This window comes from Rhinolophus ferrumequinum, chromosome 14, assembly GCF_004115265.2.
Source record: "Rhinolophus ferrumequinum isolate MPI-CBG mRhiFer1 chromosome 14, mRhiFer1_v1.p, whole genome shotgun sequence".
Lineage (NCBI taxonomy): Eukaryota > Metazoa > Chordata > Mammalia > Chiroptera > Rhinolophidae > Rhinolophus > Rhinolophus ferrumequinum.
The window spans coordinates 67,070,639-67,089,627 of NC_046297.1; the positions used below are offsets into that span (position 1 = coordinate 67,070,639).

Here is an 18,989-nt window from a genome sequence, read left to right on the forward strand (position 1 = left end):
TGATACTGCATTATTATCATAAAGCATGAATTGGAGGGTACCAACTCTTGAAATGTATTAGGGCTTCCTCTGGGATCTAATGTATTCATTTGTTGGCAGGGAAGTTACATAGTGTTATTAAAATCTATCAACCTATCTGTTTATTTATCTTTGCTTAATCTATCAGTTTCTGAGAGCTGTGTTAAAATCTCCAAATAAAATTATTGGTTTATCTGTTTGTCCCTATAATATTTCCTTAATATATTTTGAAACTTATGTTAGATTAATTTAAGTTCAGTCATATCTTCTCAATGTATTGTTCCTTCTGTAACATCTCTCTTTGCCCTCAGGTAAATTTATTTTCACCTAAATTCCATTTTGCCTCAAAACTCAGCGGGTTTTTCTTTTGTTCATTTTTGCACAAAAGCATTTGCACCCTTCTATTTTCAAACTCTAATCTTTTTATTTTAATGATGTGTCAAGTAGACAATATAATGTGGGAATTTTGAAACTTCATCCTCTTCCAGTAACCAATGTGCTCTTTTGAACATAGAAATGAGATGATATCACTCCCCAACTTCAATCCCGCCAGTGGTTTCCCATTTCTCCTAGAAGAGACCCTCGGGTCCTTCCCTTCCAAGCAGTGCCCTGCAGGACCTGCCCTGCCTCCCTCCAGACAGCCCTCTCTTTCCCTACCCTCAGCCCAGCCTTCAGACCCCTCCACATGCAGCCTTGCTCCTGCCTGCAGGAGTCACCTCACTGTCCCCACGCCTCCAGTATTCCTACATCTTTGCATGGCTGTTTCCTTCTCTTCCTTCGGACCTCAGTTCAGCTACCTCCCCTGGAAGGCCTTTGGTAAGCATCCGATTAAAGGGCCCCCTACCGGTCATTCTCCCATCCAGCAGTCTGTGCCCCTGTCTGTACTGCATGCACCGTGGTTGGAAATGTCCTTGTTTATTTACGCTATCAAGCTGTGTGACAGCAGAGGCCTCAGGTGGTTTTCACTGCTACAGCCCCAGCGCCTAGAGCAGTGTCTGCTATGGAATGGGTGTCCAAAAACCATCTGTAGAAAGAAATTCTCAGAAGAACAGACTGCAGAGGTACCACAAGCACGGTGGGGAAGGAAGTGTCATAATTGCTATGAAGTTGTTCTGTCTCCATCCCCTGCATCCACCTTCAAGCGTGATAAGATGCCCACACAACTCATCAAATCTGGTTTTCTTCTAGCATCGCTACAAGTTGAGCTGCTAACCAGCGGTGTCCCTCTTGGTGTTCCGGGCTTCCATCTCTCTCTAGTTACAAGTTTATTTGAAAATTCGAAACCCACAGAAGCTTCTGAATGAACCCCCACCCCCCCACCCCCAGCTTCCTCATTAAGCTCTTCCCACATGCCAGGGGTTAAATATTTATTAGGTTTATTTTAATCAGGAATAAATACATGATTTAGCAAAATGTAATGCTTCCCACTTAGAAATCCCTCCAAGTTCTCCCCACACATTCCAACCACATTAGTCACAACGGAAAACAACATGGACACACTGTACAAACATCTGGAGTGTGCGAGGTCACCCTGCCTTACGGCGGAAGTCAATGCCACAGTGTTACATTCATGTCCCATACATTGGCTGGTCCCTTAGAAGCAGCCTTTGGGGATTGCTGAGGAAACCACAGATGTCTTCTTGTATAAACACAGTGGATCTGGTGATACGGAAAGTTCTGTAAATGCATAGACACGGACCGCAAGCACAGTGATGTCAGAGCTGCAGAATGCGCCTGGCGAACAGGCAGACTCGTCTTTCGGGCAGCGAGACGTACCATAAGCACCGTCCTTCCCCGGAATCCCTTTGCCACAGGGGAAAATGAGTCACAGCTTCAACTGCCGCCCCTTCCTAACAGAACCCAGATGGGATGAGCAGCCTGGAGATAAATGCTTCTCCTTCTCCAGGTCTTTACCGTGCTTCTCTCTCATCCCTTAAAATTACGTTAAGATGCAATTAAGCCACTCTGCCTCCCATCTTTCCTGGAGCTCAGCGCTTTTATTGACACGGATGCCAGACCCTTCTTAGAATAAAACATTGGATAAATTAATTCTTTAGAACTTATCAACCTCCTGTTTTCAAAAAAATCTGACCAGTCTGACCTTCACAGTCCAGGCAACCTTTCTACTCTGAAGGTGCGCTGAAATATGAGCCCCTGGGTCACCCTTACCTGACCCAGTCCTACCTGGAGCCATGAGCCGATTTCTGCTTTTACACCCACTTTCACAATATTCGTTGATATATTTTTCTCCCTGTCTGTATTGTGAGCATCTCTGCTGGGGTCTGGGGCTTGCTCATCTTCTTTTCTATTTTTTCCCCCCACTGGACACCTTACACAGGATTTAACACAGTTCTCCTTTGGGCAATCAGGAGTGAATAGTTGATGCGTTAATACAGGTGAGAACCCTCGCATGCTGCAGAAGCTCTTTCTGTGCTGCAAAGCTGTGGCTGGGGACGCGGTGAAAGCTTGCCCAATTCCAGGCCCATCCCGGAGCTTCCCTGCCAGCAGCTACCCCTGTGCCATTTGCCCTGCACCCCGCAGGAGTAGGGAGACCATCTGACTTCTGCATGTGTGGCGTTGGGACCAGCAGGGCAAAGAGATCTCCTGATTCAGGGCTGATTAGGAGGGGTAAAGTTTAGTGTCACTGAGTTCCCTGAAAAAGAGAGGTGATGCGTACCAGAGGTCTATTTGTGGATTAGTTTAAAAAGTTCCACGCAGGGGACCAATTTGCAAACCCAGACCTTCTCCCAGGACACAGCTTTTGGCTCATCTTCTTCTCAGGCTTTTCTCATTCAGAAATTTTCTCCAGTGAACGCAGGGTGCAGCCGTACGGATGGTTTGGAAAGAGGTCCTTGTGCACTTTCTAGTGAGAGAGTGTCCATCTTTCCCACAAACCCGACGGGCTCACACATAATGTACTAAGCGTTGCCTGATCACATCACCAGTCAATATTTTGTGATATCCCAGAACAGACACCAGGGAGTTCCCTTTGTCATTATGAGATAGAGAAGATGGGAGTTCAAGTCTCGTGGCTTCTCTTGGCTTCTGGAAGACATGAGCCTCCCCAAGGACCAGGGGACCACACCTCTGCAAGATCCTGGGTCATAGTTCGAACCTCTGCTCCTTTGGCACGCGCACCATGGCGTCTGCGCTCGGGCTAGTCCTCGTAGTACTGAGGCGACGTGAAGAGCGTGCTTTTCCTCTTGCTCCCGCTGTACATCAAGGACATGCTTTTCTTTTTTCGGTCCAAGGGGGTGTTGTCATCACCGGTCAGAGACAAGTAGGAGGCGATGCTTTCCCGGAGGCCATAGCTGAAAAGGGACTCATCCACGCCGAGCGGGTTTCCTGCTCCCTCGGGGTCCTCCTGCAGTCTGTGAGTGGGAAGAAAGAGGGCAGAGGAAGGAGAGAAAGAGAGGGACATAGAGGGATGGAGGACAAGAGAATGAGAAAAAGAAGAGAAAAAAGAGCCTGATTAGTACTTCTCTAACTTAGTGTTCTAATTCTGCTTCTTACATTTGTGGCTGTGTGATCTTAGATAAACCGCTTAACCTCTCAGAAGCACCATTTCCTTGGATGGCTAAAATGTCTAACTGCAAATTTTAATGAATACTTCTTTATGATATTTACAAGAAAGGGCGGTCGTATTCATCTCCCAGGCAATTCTGAGCTCTGACTTTCTTTGAATTTGACAATGGGATGTCTGGATCAGTATTTAATGACTAAGATAACCCATCAATCCCCAACTACAGACACCCCTAAAATGCAATAGCTGACACTCAAATAGAACAAATCAGTGAAATATATTTTCCCTTACAAAAAACGAAGTCACCTTATGATTTTGCTGATATGTTTAAGCTTTCTGAGTTTAATATAATATTAAATTTATGCAAGATTTATTTGTGTGTTACTCTCTAGGATCCTAACAATTAGAAAAAGCAAGGTGGCATCTTTCAGCTAGAAAATATTCTGCTAACACTGAATGGGAACTCAGTAAATGTTTGCAGAACTGGGGAGACTGGGGGTCTTGTCAGGGAGTTGCTAGGGCCATGCCTCCCACCGTGTGAGGCCTGACGCTGGGTCTGCCTCCCAGGGCCAGCGAGATTCTGTGGGTTTATATCTGCTCAGCGTGCCCACCATTAGGTTTCAGCAGGGCCAGCTGTAACTGGCCAAGGTTTTCAGATGCCAGGTTCACACCCTGGTTTGGGGATCACATGTACGCAGAGGACACACATACATATGCAGAGACACACACACAGACACACACACACAGAGACATACACACAGAGACACACACACAGACACCTCACCTGGACATCCTCTTCCAATCGAAGGTCTTTTGGCGCAAGGTGACAGGTGAGTCGGAGGCCCTCACTGCCGGGGCGGCCGTGCTCTGAGTGAGGCAGGGTGTGGTCAGCACACAGCAGAGGCCATCAGCCACCTCTGAGGAGGGAAGCAGACAGCTGGTCAGTGACCGTGAGATGCCACAGCCAGTGTGGGGTGCGGGGCCCCAGGGACCACCCAGTATAGCTCCCTGCTTGTCCCCAAGGGGATACTGAGGCCAAGATTTGAAAGGGATGTGGCAGGGCTGAGGGTCGTGTGCCCTGAGTACACACTGCGCTGATGTGGGTGCAGGCAGAGTGAGGTTTAGGATCTGGAATCAACCAAACTTCTGTGGGTTTGGATTTCAGCTTTGCCCCTATAGCGAATTACTTTGCACCTCTCTGAGCCTCTCTGAGTTTCCTCAGCTGCAAAGTGAGGGGAATTGAGCTAGTAAGTGAGAACAGCTGGCAGAGTGCTCGCATAAGGGCCCAGCCTCAATGGTTCCACACTAAGGCACAGTTCCATCCACTTTGGGGGAAGAACCTCTTGTGTGTAAGAATGTTCTTTGTACTGTGCTGATTTCCCCGAAGCACAGAGCAGCGTTTAATACAGCACAGTGGGCTAGATGCATTTGCAGGAAGAAAGGAAGATAAAAGAAACAATGGAAGAAGACAGAAAAGGAAGGGAGAGAGAGGAAAAAGGAGGAAGGAAGGATGGAAGGAAGGGAGGCAAGAAGGAAGGAAGGAAGGAAGGAAGGAAGGAAGGAAGGAAGGAAGGAAGGAAGGAAGGAAGGAAGGAAAAGAGAGAGCAGGAGAGAGAGAGAGAGAAGAAGGGGAGGAAGTAAAGACAGGACACAAAGGATAAAAGGCAGGAAAAGAAGGAGGAGAAAAACAAAGATTTTAAGGCAAAAGAGACAAAGTAGGAGGAAAAAAACTGAAAAAGAAATCTCTTTTCTTTACCCTAGATACTGATCACCAAAAGAATGAAAATTAAATGAATCCGTTTCTTTTCCCCTCAGCTGCTATGAAGTATCTGAGCTGCCAGGGCCCCTCTTCTTTCCGAGAGCATTAAGATCTAGCCTGCATCTCTTCGGAGGCTTCTCCTAGCCCATGTCACCGTGAGAAAGGTTGGTTCTGGCTGTGCTCAGACATTCTCATAGATTGCGGAAATTCTGCGAGGGCGTATTCAGCTTGAAGACCTCAGTGTTTCTCAGTCACAGGGGTTGATAGAGTAGGAGAGGATATAAGACACCACTGGCCTCCAGTAAGACCGGGCCACCGCCAGCCGGAGCGCACCCGTTACTAGGTTTTAGGAAGCACATTACACCAACGGCAGTCTCTGCCTCCCACCTGATTTATGGAGCTCTGGAGTGTCCTTGCCAAAGAACAAAAGGAAACTGTAGCTGACGAAGCAAACCCAGGCTATCAGAGGGTGGCCGTGAATAATGCCTTGTTTCACAGTGTTCAGTCTGCCTTTCACCATGAACCTGAATGTCCCCCCACACTGAGAACTGTGAGATTGGACCCTGAGGTTAGAGGGAGTTTAATTGGATGTGAGTCTGAAATAATTACCTGTCATGGGTTGGCAATTGAAAGGGCCTCTCAGGTTAGGAGGTGAGGGAGACCGAGTCCGACACAAAAATGAAAGAAATTGCAGTGTCTGTGGACAGCTCGGGGGGAGGACTTTGGACAGTCATTCCTTAGAAAGGTTACTACTTAGGATGAAAAGGAAAGTTCGGCAAAGAGGAAAAGAACTAACACTTCCAAGCACGTGCTGAGCTAGCCTGTCACACTGCACCTGAGCGAGACCCCCATTATCAAGCAGTCAGGACTGTTATACCCATTTTGGGAATTAGGAAACTGAGCGTCCTGGAGTCAAGTCAGGTGCTCAAGGTCACAGAAATGTGACCCAAACCTGTCTCATGGACTCCCAACCAGGCGCTTGTTTCAAAAGCAACTCATTGCCTCCAAAGCTGGACGCAGTTGGCTAATTCTCTCCAATCCCTAGAATTCTCTAGAACACTCGTTCCTCGCACACCCTTCAATTCCAACTCTCCGTTCACAGATCCCATGTTCCCATCCCTTTATTTTCCTGGCCGTATTTTAGAACATATTCGTGTCCCACTGTCTCTCTTCTCTTAGTCGCTGCCGTGCGTGAAATACTTCCGGTGCCAGACTTTTCACCCGTGTAATTTTTTTTTTGTGGGGGGAGTTCTGTGGAAGGTCCTAACAACAATCCTATAAGAGACATTTTAATCCCCATTTCATAGATGGAGAAACCGAGGCTTTGAGATGTTAGGGAATTTGCCCAAGGGCACCAGGATAATAAATATAAGCAAAACTGTGAAGCACAGATGTCCGTTGAGACCCTTTAGCGCATGATTTCTCTGATTCTGTGCCTTGAGGAAGAGTCTGGTGGGAGGTAAAATTGGCCACATTGTTTTTTCTTTGGGGTCCCCTGGGGCGCAGGGAGCATTTCAGGGTTTACGATGCCGTGAACTGGTGACTGCGATCCATTTACTGACGCCAGGGCCGGGAACAGCCTTGGGGCCTCCCTGGGTGGCATCCTTTTCGTGTTTGCTTTTATCTATGCAAAACTTATGGTCTCCACACCTCTCGTATGATTGTTATTAAAAGCCAAATACCACAGCCAGCATACTCACCATCAGCAAAAGCTGACTGTTTCCAGGACTCCCTTCCTCTTTCATTTTTAGCCAAGCGGCTGGCTTTTTGGGTATCACAGAAGTAGTACTTGTTATCATTTGTTTTGCATCTGCCATATGTCAGGCTGTGTCGCACGCATTACGTGAAGGATCATGTTTGACAATTGTTAACAACCACCTGTCCGGGGCTGCTTGCGTCCACCTTCCCTGAATGGGGCACTGAGTCCAGGAGAGGTGGGGGTTTTTGTGCAAGGTCTCATGTCCCCCACATGGCCATTCCTCCTGCACAGCCTGCATTTGTCACAGGCCAGGTGTGGTAACCCAGGCCCTTTGGACTCCTCCTTTCTCCTTGAAATACCCTTTCAAGACTCCACACCCTACAGAACATTAGCAAAGATCCCCAGGGGTGTAAGGTCAGACCTCCTGAACCTGGAAGGGGCAAGATGCCAACAAAGTGAAAGCATCTCCTTCTCTTTCTCCCTCCAATATGCGGGGGCGGGAGGGGGAAGGAGACAGCCGGCTGAGGATGGGTGGCAGACGGTTTGTAGGAGGCACATTTATGTGCCAGGCCGTCTCCCCAGCACTTTCCATGCACTAAGTCCATGGATTCTCACTCCATCCCCAAGGTAGGGACCATTAGCATCTCCACTGCACAGAGAAGAAAAGGAGGCACAGAGCTGAGCAGTGAGCCCAAGTCTGCCCAAAACGTCTGGGATATGAACACAGTCGTTCCAGAGCCAACTTTTATAAACTCAGCCAGCTTTTTACTGTTTCTCCCTCTTCCGTAGGGTAAAATTCCAACTCCCGACCTGGCCTTCGGGCCTCTCGGTCTAACTCAGATTTTTTTTCTTCTGACTCTACACAATCCCATCCCCTCCGTCAAAACCATGCTCTGCTTTCAGCGTCTTGTGAACACTGCTTGTCCTGGTCTGCGTGGCACATTTGGACCTCTCTCCTGGGTCCAGGAAGGACATCCGAATGAGGGAAGTACAATGCTCGGTCTCTAAGAGCTTGCTGGGAAATACAGACTAGAACACAGAGAACTAGGCCACGAGTCAGAGCCAGCAGAGTTCTAAGAGGCACCTCGCATCTCTGGAAGCAGAGACAGCAGGCGATCAGTCCTAGGTCCTGAAGCTTCTTCAAGGAGGGGACTCGAGTTGGCTGGTGTGAAGGCTGAGGAGGGTTTTAACACGCAGAAAAGGGGAAACCACTGGCATTTCTACACAAAGCCCCAGAGGCCTGCAAATGTGTGGCCCTCTTAAGGAAGTGCAAGCTGTCTGCAGACGTGAATGTTAAGGGCAGTTTGATTTGTTTCATTTGCAGGAAAAGAGAGGGCGAAGTTGAGAAAAGCCGTGTTTTCGTTATTTAGGCGGCATTCAATGGCAGTCCCTTTGAGCCTGAAATTTACAATCTGAGTTAGTAAGAAAAGCGCACCTGAAGCAGGCAGGATGGGCAGAAAGTGAAGTAAATCACCTGCAGGTAATGGGGACCCACGTGCATCCTAGACTGGGGCACTTAGTAAAGAGGGGCTTCACTGATTGGTCCCAAAGGAGTGTTTCTTACCGGAATAGTGATTCACCAGGTCTTCCAGGCACTGGAAGGTGAGCCTTGGGGAAATGTAATACCAGTTGTTCGGCAGGCGGAAGATCCGGTAATGCTTTACCTGCCGATGTCTCACCGAGAGAGAGTAGAAACCTGTGGGAAGTGGAGGGTGAGTCCATGGCATTCCACATGTCCCCACACAAGGGTGGCCGGCTGAGGAGCTCGCCACAACGAGGTGGACAGATTTTCTCAGCCTCGTGACATGACGATGACACCTAGACATGCACTCTTGTGTTTTAAGCCACAGGCATGAGAACCCCATCTGCGTGGACGTAGCTCACTCTTTAGAGACCATGGGAGCACGTCATTTCAACAGCCTCGTTCATTAACCAGGTGGCAATACGGGTTTTCAAGTGCACAGGCCTAGTCTGTTTGGAGAGGTTACTATTTGGGATGCTTCTACATCCTTTGTGGGTCCTGGGGCCCAATTAGATGATAAGAGTTGGGTTGCACCCACAGGTCAGGACCTGCGGCCATCCTTGGCCCTTCCCAAGTCCTCTCTCTAAGATATCCGTGCTGCCAGCTTCCTTCCTGTCCCACCACCGCCACCATACCACACCTACAGTTATGCCCCCATTTCCTGGTCCCTACTCTCTCTGCCTTATGCTTTGTGTTCTCAGAAATTTGGAAGCAGTGGCAGTGAAGACATTTTTCGGAGTCTCCCTAAGAAACATGTACAATGTGTTATTCCTCCTTCAGTGCCGTTAGAGCAATGACCCAATAGGGGTCAACAAGAGCAGCAGCTGGGGCAAGTGTCTGCACCTCTCTCACCCTTGATTTTCCCAAATGGAAAGTGAGAGGCTTGGACTCCGGTCATGTCCGAGAGCCCTTCCTGCTGTGTCTTCTGGGGTCCCCGGGGTGCCGACGCTCACAGGGCAGAGGGAGGGGGAAGGTGCTAGATTTCACTGCATCTTTGCTGTATGCGCTGGGCTGGGGGCTCAGTTATTTCCAAGCAACGTGTCCATTCATTCTCAGAAAGACCCGGGATATATCGTCCCCAAATATTTTGTAGATGGAGGAACGAGGGCTCAGAGCCCCTGAGGGACATGGCCAGAGGCACACGGCTTGGAAATGGTAGACCTGAGGCTGGACGCTTGTCCTGAGCAGGCCTCGTACACCAGCGTGGCTTGCACTAGGCTTGGCCCCAGGCCTGCCCTCGTACCGTCTTCCGGTAACTCAACAGGGACTGGAAGTACAGTGCACAGTTCAAGGGTGGCAGTGGAAACTTGTGAGCACTTTGCATACCCAAGGAAGCCGAGACTGCCACTCCCACTCCGGCCCCGCCCGCTGCCCAGCCACCTGCCCGATGGCATCTCAGTTTTCAGATTAGCTGGCACCTCAAGCTGGGTTCTCCTAGCTCGGCCATGTCAGCTTCCAGGCTCTGGGTCTGGGGCCCCTGCCTCGGGGGACACTGGGACATACACAGAAAGTTTGCCTTTGCTTTATCTTGCTCCAGCACATTGTTTTTGAGAGAAAAGTTGGATTCTCTTTGATCACACGTGATGGCCCCTGCCTCCCCAAAGTAAGGCTGATGCTCGTTTTGTGAAGGGCTCCAGCAACTCGCAGCTCGGCGCTTAGCAGGTGCACGGGACACAACTCTCAGATACTGTCTTTTCTTTGATAGCGAGTGCACAAGAAGCAGGCTAAGAACTTGAACATGCCTTCTGCATTTAAGAAGCTAATATTATTCTTCCTTAGTCTGGGGAAGCCCAGGCAGTTAAGTGTTTTGCTCCTGTGCATTTACATAGGTACGACATCTGAGACACCGTGCTAAGCCCTTTCCCGCTGTTAATCACATGTTACAGGTGAGGGAGCCTAGGCTAAGAGAGAGGAGATGACTCCTTAATAATTTGTACAGACAAACCCAGAAGCCCCTGCTCTGAACCACGAGAAAGCCCTGCGATGTTGTCCCCACTGAATTACCAAACGTGTAGAACGTAAGGAAATTAATAATGCTAAAGATCAAGGTGAGTACCTAAGAGTGTGCATCTGCTTTCCTGATTCTCGAAGCTGTCTGATTGCATTATAGGGCATAGAGGGAACTAGCCCTGCAGACATCATTCCATTTGAATTGCTCCACAACCTTCCAAAGGAGGGGTTTTCTCCCCATTTCACAGAGGGGAAAACTGAGCTCAGAGAATTTAAGAGGCCTGCCCCAGTCACAGAGCCTGAGAGCACGGGCCAGGCTTAGTCCGGAGCCCATGCTCTCTGCTCAGGTGCTGCGCACACCGGGTGTTCCCTTTTCTTCTCAGTTGATGGGAAATTTTCCAGCAGGAGTCGGCAGGGCCTGATATGGGTCCAGGCCCGTGGCAGTGCTCCAGCAGGTCCCTACTACCTATTTCTTGTCCCCTGGCTTTGACGCTGGCCTCACCGGCAGTGCGTGGGCTGCAGGGAGCTCACAAAGAACCAATTTGCGTGTGCCGTGGGAGGAGGGAAGATGAGATGTGTCATGAGTCAGGCGGGAGGCAAACCTGCTTGTGTGTGTGACCCGAGCCCGGAAAGCTAGGTGGAAAGCTGCTCACCTTTCTTCGTCTCACTCTCTCTGATCATGAAGGAACCAATCTTTGTGTCTGGCAGCTGCAGCAGCTCCTCGGCCTTGTCTCTGCCCAGCCCTTCAAACAGCCAGCTGGGGAGTAGGAAGGCAGACATGAGTCTCCCAAGCATAGCCACCCTCCAGAAGACAGGTGGGGTGTGGAAATTAAGATCGAGAGCCAGTTAACATAAAATGCTGGGATAGAAAAGAGGAGGGAGGTCGATTCTCTACCCATTCATACTTTGAATCTTGGAAATAAAATTCCTGAGGACTTACTGCAGGCCAGGTATCGCACTGGGTAATGAGGACACAAAGGTGCATAAAACACCTTTGTCATCCCATTTCTCAGACGCCAGCCGGACTGTGCCCATTCTGTATTGTGTGATACGTCAGCATTCTAAATGTGACAAGGTCCCTGTCTGGTAGTTTGGTTAATGTCTATCTCTCTTACAATCTAAATACCCGCCTCCTCCCTCATCACCCCATGAGGGCAGGGGCCGTGTCTGTCATTTTGGGTTTTGCCTTTGCGTCCAGGTTTTTGACCTTGGTATATATCTGTGAATGAATGAATGAATGAATGAACGAACGAACACAAGAAAGAAAAAAAGAAAGGGTGGTGCATAATTCCACCAACTTAACAGGCTCCACTTTGCATCCATTACATTTCCTTCTTGTCCTCTCTTTCCCAACATATTTTTAACACAGTTGTCATTGCACTGTGCATTTAGTGTTTCTGGCTTTTATTCGCTTAGTAAAAAAAAAAAAAAAAAAGCTGTCGTAATACCGTAGCCCAGCATCCAGTGGAACACTCACGTTCCACAGGAGGCCCGCCATCTTTGAGAACATTCTAGAAAGCAGCTGTGTGCAAAGGGATCTATGCTCTCTGTGGAAGGGCCCTCACTCCTGTCTCAGAGCAGGCCTGGCCAGACTTCTGTGTGGAAGGACGTGCTTTGTTAGCAGTCGGCGGGCGTGTACTCAGAAGCATTCGCACATCCCTTTTTAACGGTCTCTGTATTTCAGTGAATGGACCTTGGCTTCTCATATCCAGGTCTGAAGTAGTGCGTGCTATGGCGAATAGGAATACTCTACCCTTTTGTACCCTTTAACATGCCCCATGGCAGCACGCAGGTCGTTGAAGGGTTGACTGGGTGCTTCTGAAACAGCACTTGTGAGAAGACCCATAGACAAAACATTGGATGCCATTTATTTAGGGACGGGGCTCCAAAATGCTTTGTTGTTAAGATCGGGATTCTGCCATATTTGGCCAAATCGTCCCACTATTTCCTTAGTTCTGCACAATGTCTGGCATATGAATTCTCTGACAAACATTCATCCTTTCAAGACCTGCCATGGAATTCCACTTATAAAAATGAAGACAATAGAATAATAACCATAACAAGAGCCGTGTATAAATACTAAGTGTGGGCCACACACCATAGTACGCACTTGAAATCTCCTCCTCATATCAACCCCCTGTGACACGGGGTATTATTTCCCTTTCACCAACGAGGACACCGAGGGTCAGAGTGATTACTTTACCCAGGTTACCCCACACTAGCGACTCATAGAGCTAGAAATGGAATCTGTCTTTCTGGGACATCCAATTCCGTAACCTCTATGCTACCCAGCCTCTCTTCCAATTAGATGCTTTAAGGATATTTATCGCATCGACTAGATTGGAAGCTCCATAGGGTCACGATTACATGTTATTCCTCTGGGCTCCTCTCCATTCCCAGTTTCTGCCGGCACTCAGCACCACACTGTAGCATGGAGGTGTCAATGCAGGTTTGCTACATGAGTGAATGGATCAGTGACACGCAGCTGATTTAGAAGCGTCACGTGACTCGCGTCTCTCCCAGAGCATAAGTCTCACAGCAGCTACCGCCCCACTTCTGCTCATCTTCGTCATCCTAAGTACAGCAATAGCTTTGACCTTCATAATCAAAATCTGTCGCACTGCAGTTAAATGCACTGAATTACGTTCTGTAAGACAGTCAGACAGTTATGTCTGCTGCACCGGGACAGCGTGGGGCGCGCAAAGTGCTTCTCTGAATGTAAGGAAGTTATTTCTGGACCCCTTCAAATAAAAGGGATCCTCCCTCCTTTCCTATATAGTGTGCACTTCTTTGCCAAGGTCCAGCCTCTGTAGCTTGACAGATGACGAAACTGTGGTTCAAGAGATTAAGTAACTTTTCTAAGGTTCTTCCGAGGAAGGCCGGAGCTGAGCCACCCACCCTGCAGCCTGGCGTACTGGCCTCCAAAGCCATCCACCGAGCAAACGGCCTCTGCCACACCACCGCCGGGCAAAGCTGTGTGCTGGTCTTCTCGTCCTCTACGCCTACTTTCTAAACATTTCTCCTTTTCTGCTCGACTTCTCCCGCTGTCACTTTGGGTCTGTAAGCACCTTTGGCAGTAAGCGTTCTCTGCGTTCTGGATGCGATGTGATAATATAGCTAACAGGTATGGAGTGCTTACAGGCATTGTTCCGAGAACTACCCAGGTTTCATCCCATCTCATTTTCCTAGCAACTCTATGCTTTGGTCATAGTATTATATATAATTATCTCTGTCATTCTGTATCATCATCTCTATACAACAGGCAAGGAAAGGAAACCAATGCACAGAAGGTGGAGTGGCTCGCCCACTGTCACATAGCCAGTAAGTGACAGAGGCAGGATTTGAACCTCGACGGAGTGACTTTTAGCCACTGCATCACGCTGTGTCCTGTGATAGTTCCTTGGTGTTTATGTTCCAGCAACACCACGTTAGAGCTCAAAGGTCTCAGCCCTTTCATCTTCCTGATGGGGAAATGCAGTCTTAGCTGGGGGAGGGGCCAGCCCAGTGGCACCCCCGTTTATGAACTGACCTACGCGTAGAAGGACCCCCTCAAATCAATGCCTTTTGCCACTGCACCAGGCTGGCCTCTCTCTTCTCAAATGTATGAGTCCCTAGCATCAGTATCATGCTTTTGGGTACCACTTGAGAATGTACTCACCCATGGTAAACTCTGGCCACACATATTCCAGGAATGTAACTCTCTCGACCAGTGCTGAGAGAAATGGCTTTCCACCAGCCCCCTTCGCTGTAAGAACAAGCACAGGTAGGAAAAGGGTGGGCAGGTAAATGGCAAAGCGAATGGATGAAGGAACAGAGTGGTCAGATTGAACCCAGGGCACGGTGGGAGCTTCTTTTTTAAGATCTATCATTTCAAATGTCTCCATATGAAAATTTAGTTTTAAGTATATGCCCTCATTCCAAGCTAAACAGGAAATCTTCCCACAGGCTGACAATAGCACATTTCAGAGATCTGCAGCTGATGTTCCACATTTGGAGGCTTTTAAAAAATAAATATTTACTAAGCTGATTGACACCCTGCGATGTAACCAAGATCGTTTCAATAAAAGGGGCTTAGAGCCCCTATTCTTTCTATAGCTGATTTTGAATCAGAGAGAGAGACAACAGAATAGGAGCCAATATTTTTTGCTTGCCATCAGAAGTTTTTTCAGACCCCCGAGTCTGGAGTGGTGTGTAATATCAACACTGCACATCTGGTGGGAGATGAGGCCAATATGAGAAGCAGAGTTTCGATCATAAAGGGCCTTAACCGCCATTAAGGAATTTACATTTTATCCAGTAGGCCATGGGGAGCCACAGAAGGTTGTAGAGCACTGGCAGCAATCAAAGGATTAAACATTAAGGCCTTCTGTTTCATCTGGCAGTAGGGCCAGGGCCCATAGGGAATTGGACAGCGATAGCTCACATCTAACGAGTCCCACCCAAATCGAGTTCATCCTTCTTGAGGGGGCTTGTAAAAGTTTTGGAAAGCTAACTCACTCAGAAATCACACGTAGTTTCTCCCCTCGGCGGAATATTGGGGGGCTGATGTCAGGAGATGGGTAATCACTCAGCACAGCGAGGAAGTCGCTGTCCAGTCCTGGGGAAACAACAGGAAAGGGTGTTATTTTTCACAAGGAGCTGCAAGGAGGCCCTGGGAGGGTCGGGTGCAAAGGTGAGTCCCCCTTGGGGACTTTTCTGCCCGAGATACCTGACTCGTTTGGAAACAGCGGTTTACGGCAGGCCCTTCCGCTCTTCAGGGATGCTTGAAGGAACGCTGGGCGTCAGGCTGCCTACCCCGTACTGCCGCCCAGCCTCCGGAGGGGCGCCCACTGTCAGCTCACTGTCCAGAGCTGACCGTACTGATCCTGCCTTGGCCCTGAATTGGGCAAGTCACGAGATACGTCCTGAGGGGCTGCCCCCACATCCACTGCTCCGTGTAATCTCGGGCGAGCCCCAGAACGTCCACGAGACTTATGTCCCCATCTTTAAATGTGGCTAATGATACCTCATTCCAGGGTCCTTACGAGAGGGGAATGAAACTGTGTGCAGCACCTTGTAATTGATAAGGGGCTCTAAAAACATCCCTTCTTGTTTTCATTGCCTCAGGTGCCCTCTCTGGGCACTGAGGGCCCCACATCTATAAATAGGGGGGGCAGTGTTAGAGGTTCAGCTACATGAGTTCTCAGGACCCACCAGGACCGGAAGACCCTAACTCTGAGACTCAGTAAAGCATCTGTTTCTTGCAGAATATAAGGTACCACGTTGGGGAATCTATTTGATAGGGGCTTTTGGGGAGGGGGTAGAAGAAAATTAAGTACTTTCAGCCTATGTATATTGAAAGGAATTCTGGTGAAGTTTTGGAAAGGAAAGCACGCTATCACACGAGTACAGCTTACTGTAGAGGACAGATACAGTGATAACATATGAATTTGCTTTTCGTCTCAAAGCAAAATCCTTGTTTGACACTCTTAGTGATTTGCCATCATTCGGATGCATTAAAAGCGGGGTAATATTGGGGTACATGTTGGGGGAAATAATATACCTTACAAATCAGCAAATATAGTGACGGTTTGCTACATTGATCATTCTATCTGCTGGCTGGACATCAGAACTCAAAATCTGGGGTCACGTATGGATTCATTCATCGGCATTCACTGGTCACCTCCCAGGGACCAAGCACGACGCACACAGCAAACCAAGTCTTCCTGCTCTGATACAACTCAATTCTAAAAACTACGCAAATAATTGTAGGAGGGGCCATTCTCTGTCCCCTTCACCCAAGGAAAATCTGAAGAAATCCAGTTACTCGGGCATGGCAGGCTTGGTGGCCCAAACAGGCCACTTCCTGGATCCCGACACCCCCATGCTGGGATCACTAGACTCTGCCCCTTACAACTCATATGAGTATGTCCTACAGTTTCCAACTCACCAGTCTCTGGGAAGACTAGAAAGAGAGCTTAGATAGTAGAATGTGTAAGAAAGACGAATGAGGCTTTTTGGCAAAGGATTTGTCTGTCAGTTGATAAATGATAAGAAACAAGTTAGCACCGTAGAACAGCTTACGGAAATGTCCTGTTCACTTGGGAAAGCTGAGTCACAAAGAGTAAACGGTTCCTGGAGGTGAGAGGGAAGCTGAGAGTGATGCCTACGGTGGTTATAGTCACTGACAGGGCTCAGGCCTCATGGCTCATGAGAAGGAGCAGTGGCAGCCCTGGGGAGGCCGACCCAGTGAGGCCACTGACCTTCCCTGAGCCTGTGGGGACACCTCCCTCCCATTCTGCTTTGTGGAATTAACGAAATGGCTTCTTCCTTTGTGTAGCCCAGACCCGGCCCCACCGATTCCAGGCAACGCTGAGGTGTGTGCTGGGCTGGAAGCCACAAGCCCCGAGTTCTGCTAAGAAGTGGATCTAGATTTCGTGGGGCATGACGCTTATGCAAATTTAGAGGTCCTTTGTAAGAAAAAGAACACGACATTGTGAATAGAAAATTATGTATAGGCCCTAAGAAGGGGGGCGGGCCTAGTGCACACAGTTTTTTTTTTTTTTTTTTTCAGTTTTCTGGTAAATCCCCCAATTAATTCTGAGGCTGAATTTTCCAGTCCAGGTGTGGACACATCTTTCCCCACTCAGGCCTGGGTTAGTCTGGAAATGAGTGGTGGGAAACTGCCTTCATGGTAGAAAGCTGGACAAATGGCCCCATATCTGAAGAGACCACTTACTAATACGGTCTCCATCGCCTCTGGAGCAGTTTGACAGAGCAGTTGTGTTTTTCTCAACTTGCCAGTTTACCCATCCTTAGAGCCTGCGAACAGGCTGTTCCCTCTGCCGGGAACACACCCCCTTCTCCCCTCTCTCATCCCTCTCACCTCCATCAATCACAAGTCCCCAGGGGGGAGGTTTTCCTGATATGCCCCCTCTCGGCCCCTACACTTTCCCTCTGAGGCAGTTAGTCCAGGTCAGGCGGTAGCTTTGAATTTGTGTGACTATCGGAAATGACTGAGCTGCAAGTGGAGCTGTCTGGTAGCCCCAGCTCCGCACCATGTCTGTCCCGTCAAGGATGTTCATGGCAGCTTTAACGAATGAAAATGCAAGAGGTCCCTGCCCTACCGGGCCCTTCACCCAGCCGTTGTTTTTAAAGTAATCAGGACAAGCCAACGAGATTTGTGGCGGGCAGCACGGCAGGTGGTCATCATGGAACCAGTCCCTCATGGAAAGCAAGTGTCGCCGGGAAAGGCACAGCATTTGTTATCTGTGAGAATCATAGAACCCTGAAATAGACTGTGTGTCCACAGAGGGGTTGGAGCTTTGATCTCTGATTCAAGGTTAAGACTGTGAAACAGAGCAACTAACTGTTTTTCCTAACGTTAAAATCAAAAACTAGCAGAAACAAAAACAAAAAGCAAAAACCAGCAGAAACAAAAATAAAACCCCAGGATAAAAGCAATTGTTTCAATGGTGGAAAGAGGCTGATGGCACTGGAGTTTCAGTTTCACAATAGCAACGTTGAATTTCCTGTGAGTTTCCCGTATGAATGATGTTTTTATAGCTGTAACACTTAAACATCACGGAGAAAAATTTTGTGCTCAAAGGTAATCGTCTTTTGCAAGGGATCAGGCCCAGCCCAGCGTCCGAAAAACTGAAGACAAAATCCGTGGAAAGTATTGAAGTTTGGTTTGTAGGATCCAAAGGTCTTCTCTGAGCTTTGGTCCCTATAGTGAAATAAGTGCACCTAGGAAATTTAAATTTGCTCCTAGAGTTCAAACATATTGTCATGTGCTCCTGGAGCCCCCTGGCTTGCCAGAGAGCCGAGCATTTGAGTTAAGACAGGTCATTGAGTGACCCAGAGGAGTGCTGAGGTACTCCGTGAGATTATTGCTGACATAAGATAAGAAAACAAATTAAGTGAAGAAATATGTGCCGGGCACGAGAGGAGAAATCCAGAGAGAATTTTCAGAAGAGAGATTGGGCTTTGAAATCAATCAGACGTGGCTTCAATTCTACCTCCGCTGCTTAATAGCTCTGCGATTTGGGAAGAGGTTTATTTTTAACTAATCTGAGCTCGATTTCTTCATGCATAAAAATGGGAAATGTCAAAATTGCCTCATGATCGGGTGAGGACACAAAAGGCCGCACAGAAGTCAGCATGGCCTCAGTCAGGGCCTCTAGCACCATTCCTACGTCATGGGTTGGGGTTACCCCTCCATCATCCAACACCCAGTTCAGCCAACAGTGTCCGAAATTTTCAAAAGCCTCTTAGTCACGTATATTTGAAAATATTCTTATCTGTTAAAAGCAAGCTCCATTTGGTGAGAACAGAACGTGAAATTCAAAAGACCGAATAGTTGCTGATAGCTCAACTGACAAGTGACTCAGATTGAACAAAATGTGCAAAAGTGTAAAAATCGGAAATGAATCCAATAAAGGAAGGAAACCCAGGCAGAACTTACTAGCCACAAATATCACTTGGTCAAGAGGACAAGCTCTCTCTCTTTTTTTTTTGCATTATTATTCCTTAGTGT

General features: G+C 48.3%; 2 protein-coding genes across 4 annotated transcripts in view; one reads left to right on the forward strand and one right to left on the reverse strand.

Moving 5' to 3' along the window:
• TG (thyroglobulin) overlaps window positions 1-18,989 on the forward strand; it is a 216,260-nt gene that overhangs the window by 131,574 nt on the left and 65,697 nt on the right. The gene's annotated exons all lie outside the window — the stretch shown is intronic.
• Window positions 1,377-18,989, reverse strand: part of SLA (Src like adaptor) — a 57,180-nt gene continuing 39,567 nt past the window's right edge. For all 3 annotated transcript variants that reach the window (XM_033126378.1, XM_033126379.1, XM_033126380.1), the window contains exons 3-8: window positions 14,969-15,068; window positions 14,130-14,216; window positions 11,125-11,228; window positions 8,564-8,695; window positions 4,326-4,458; window positions 1,377-3,389 (exon numbers count right to left, since the gene is read on the reverse strand). In XM_033126378.1, the coding sequence (XP_032982269.1) occupies window positions 3,176-3,389; window positions 4,326-4,458; window positions 8,564-8,695; window positions 11,125-11,228; window positions 14,130-14,216; window positions 14,969-15,068 (770 nt within the window). In that variant the 3' untranslated portion in view covers window positions 1,377-3,175. The remainder of the gene's footprint in view (window positions 3,390-4,325; window positions 4,459-8,563; window positions 8,696-11,124; window positions 11,229-14,129; window positions 14,217-14,968; window positions 15,069-18,989) is intronic.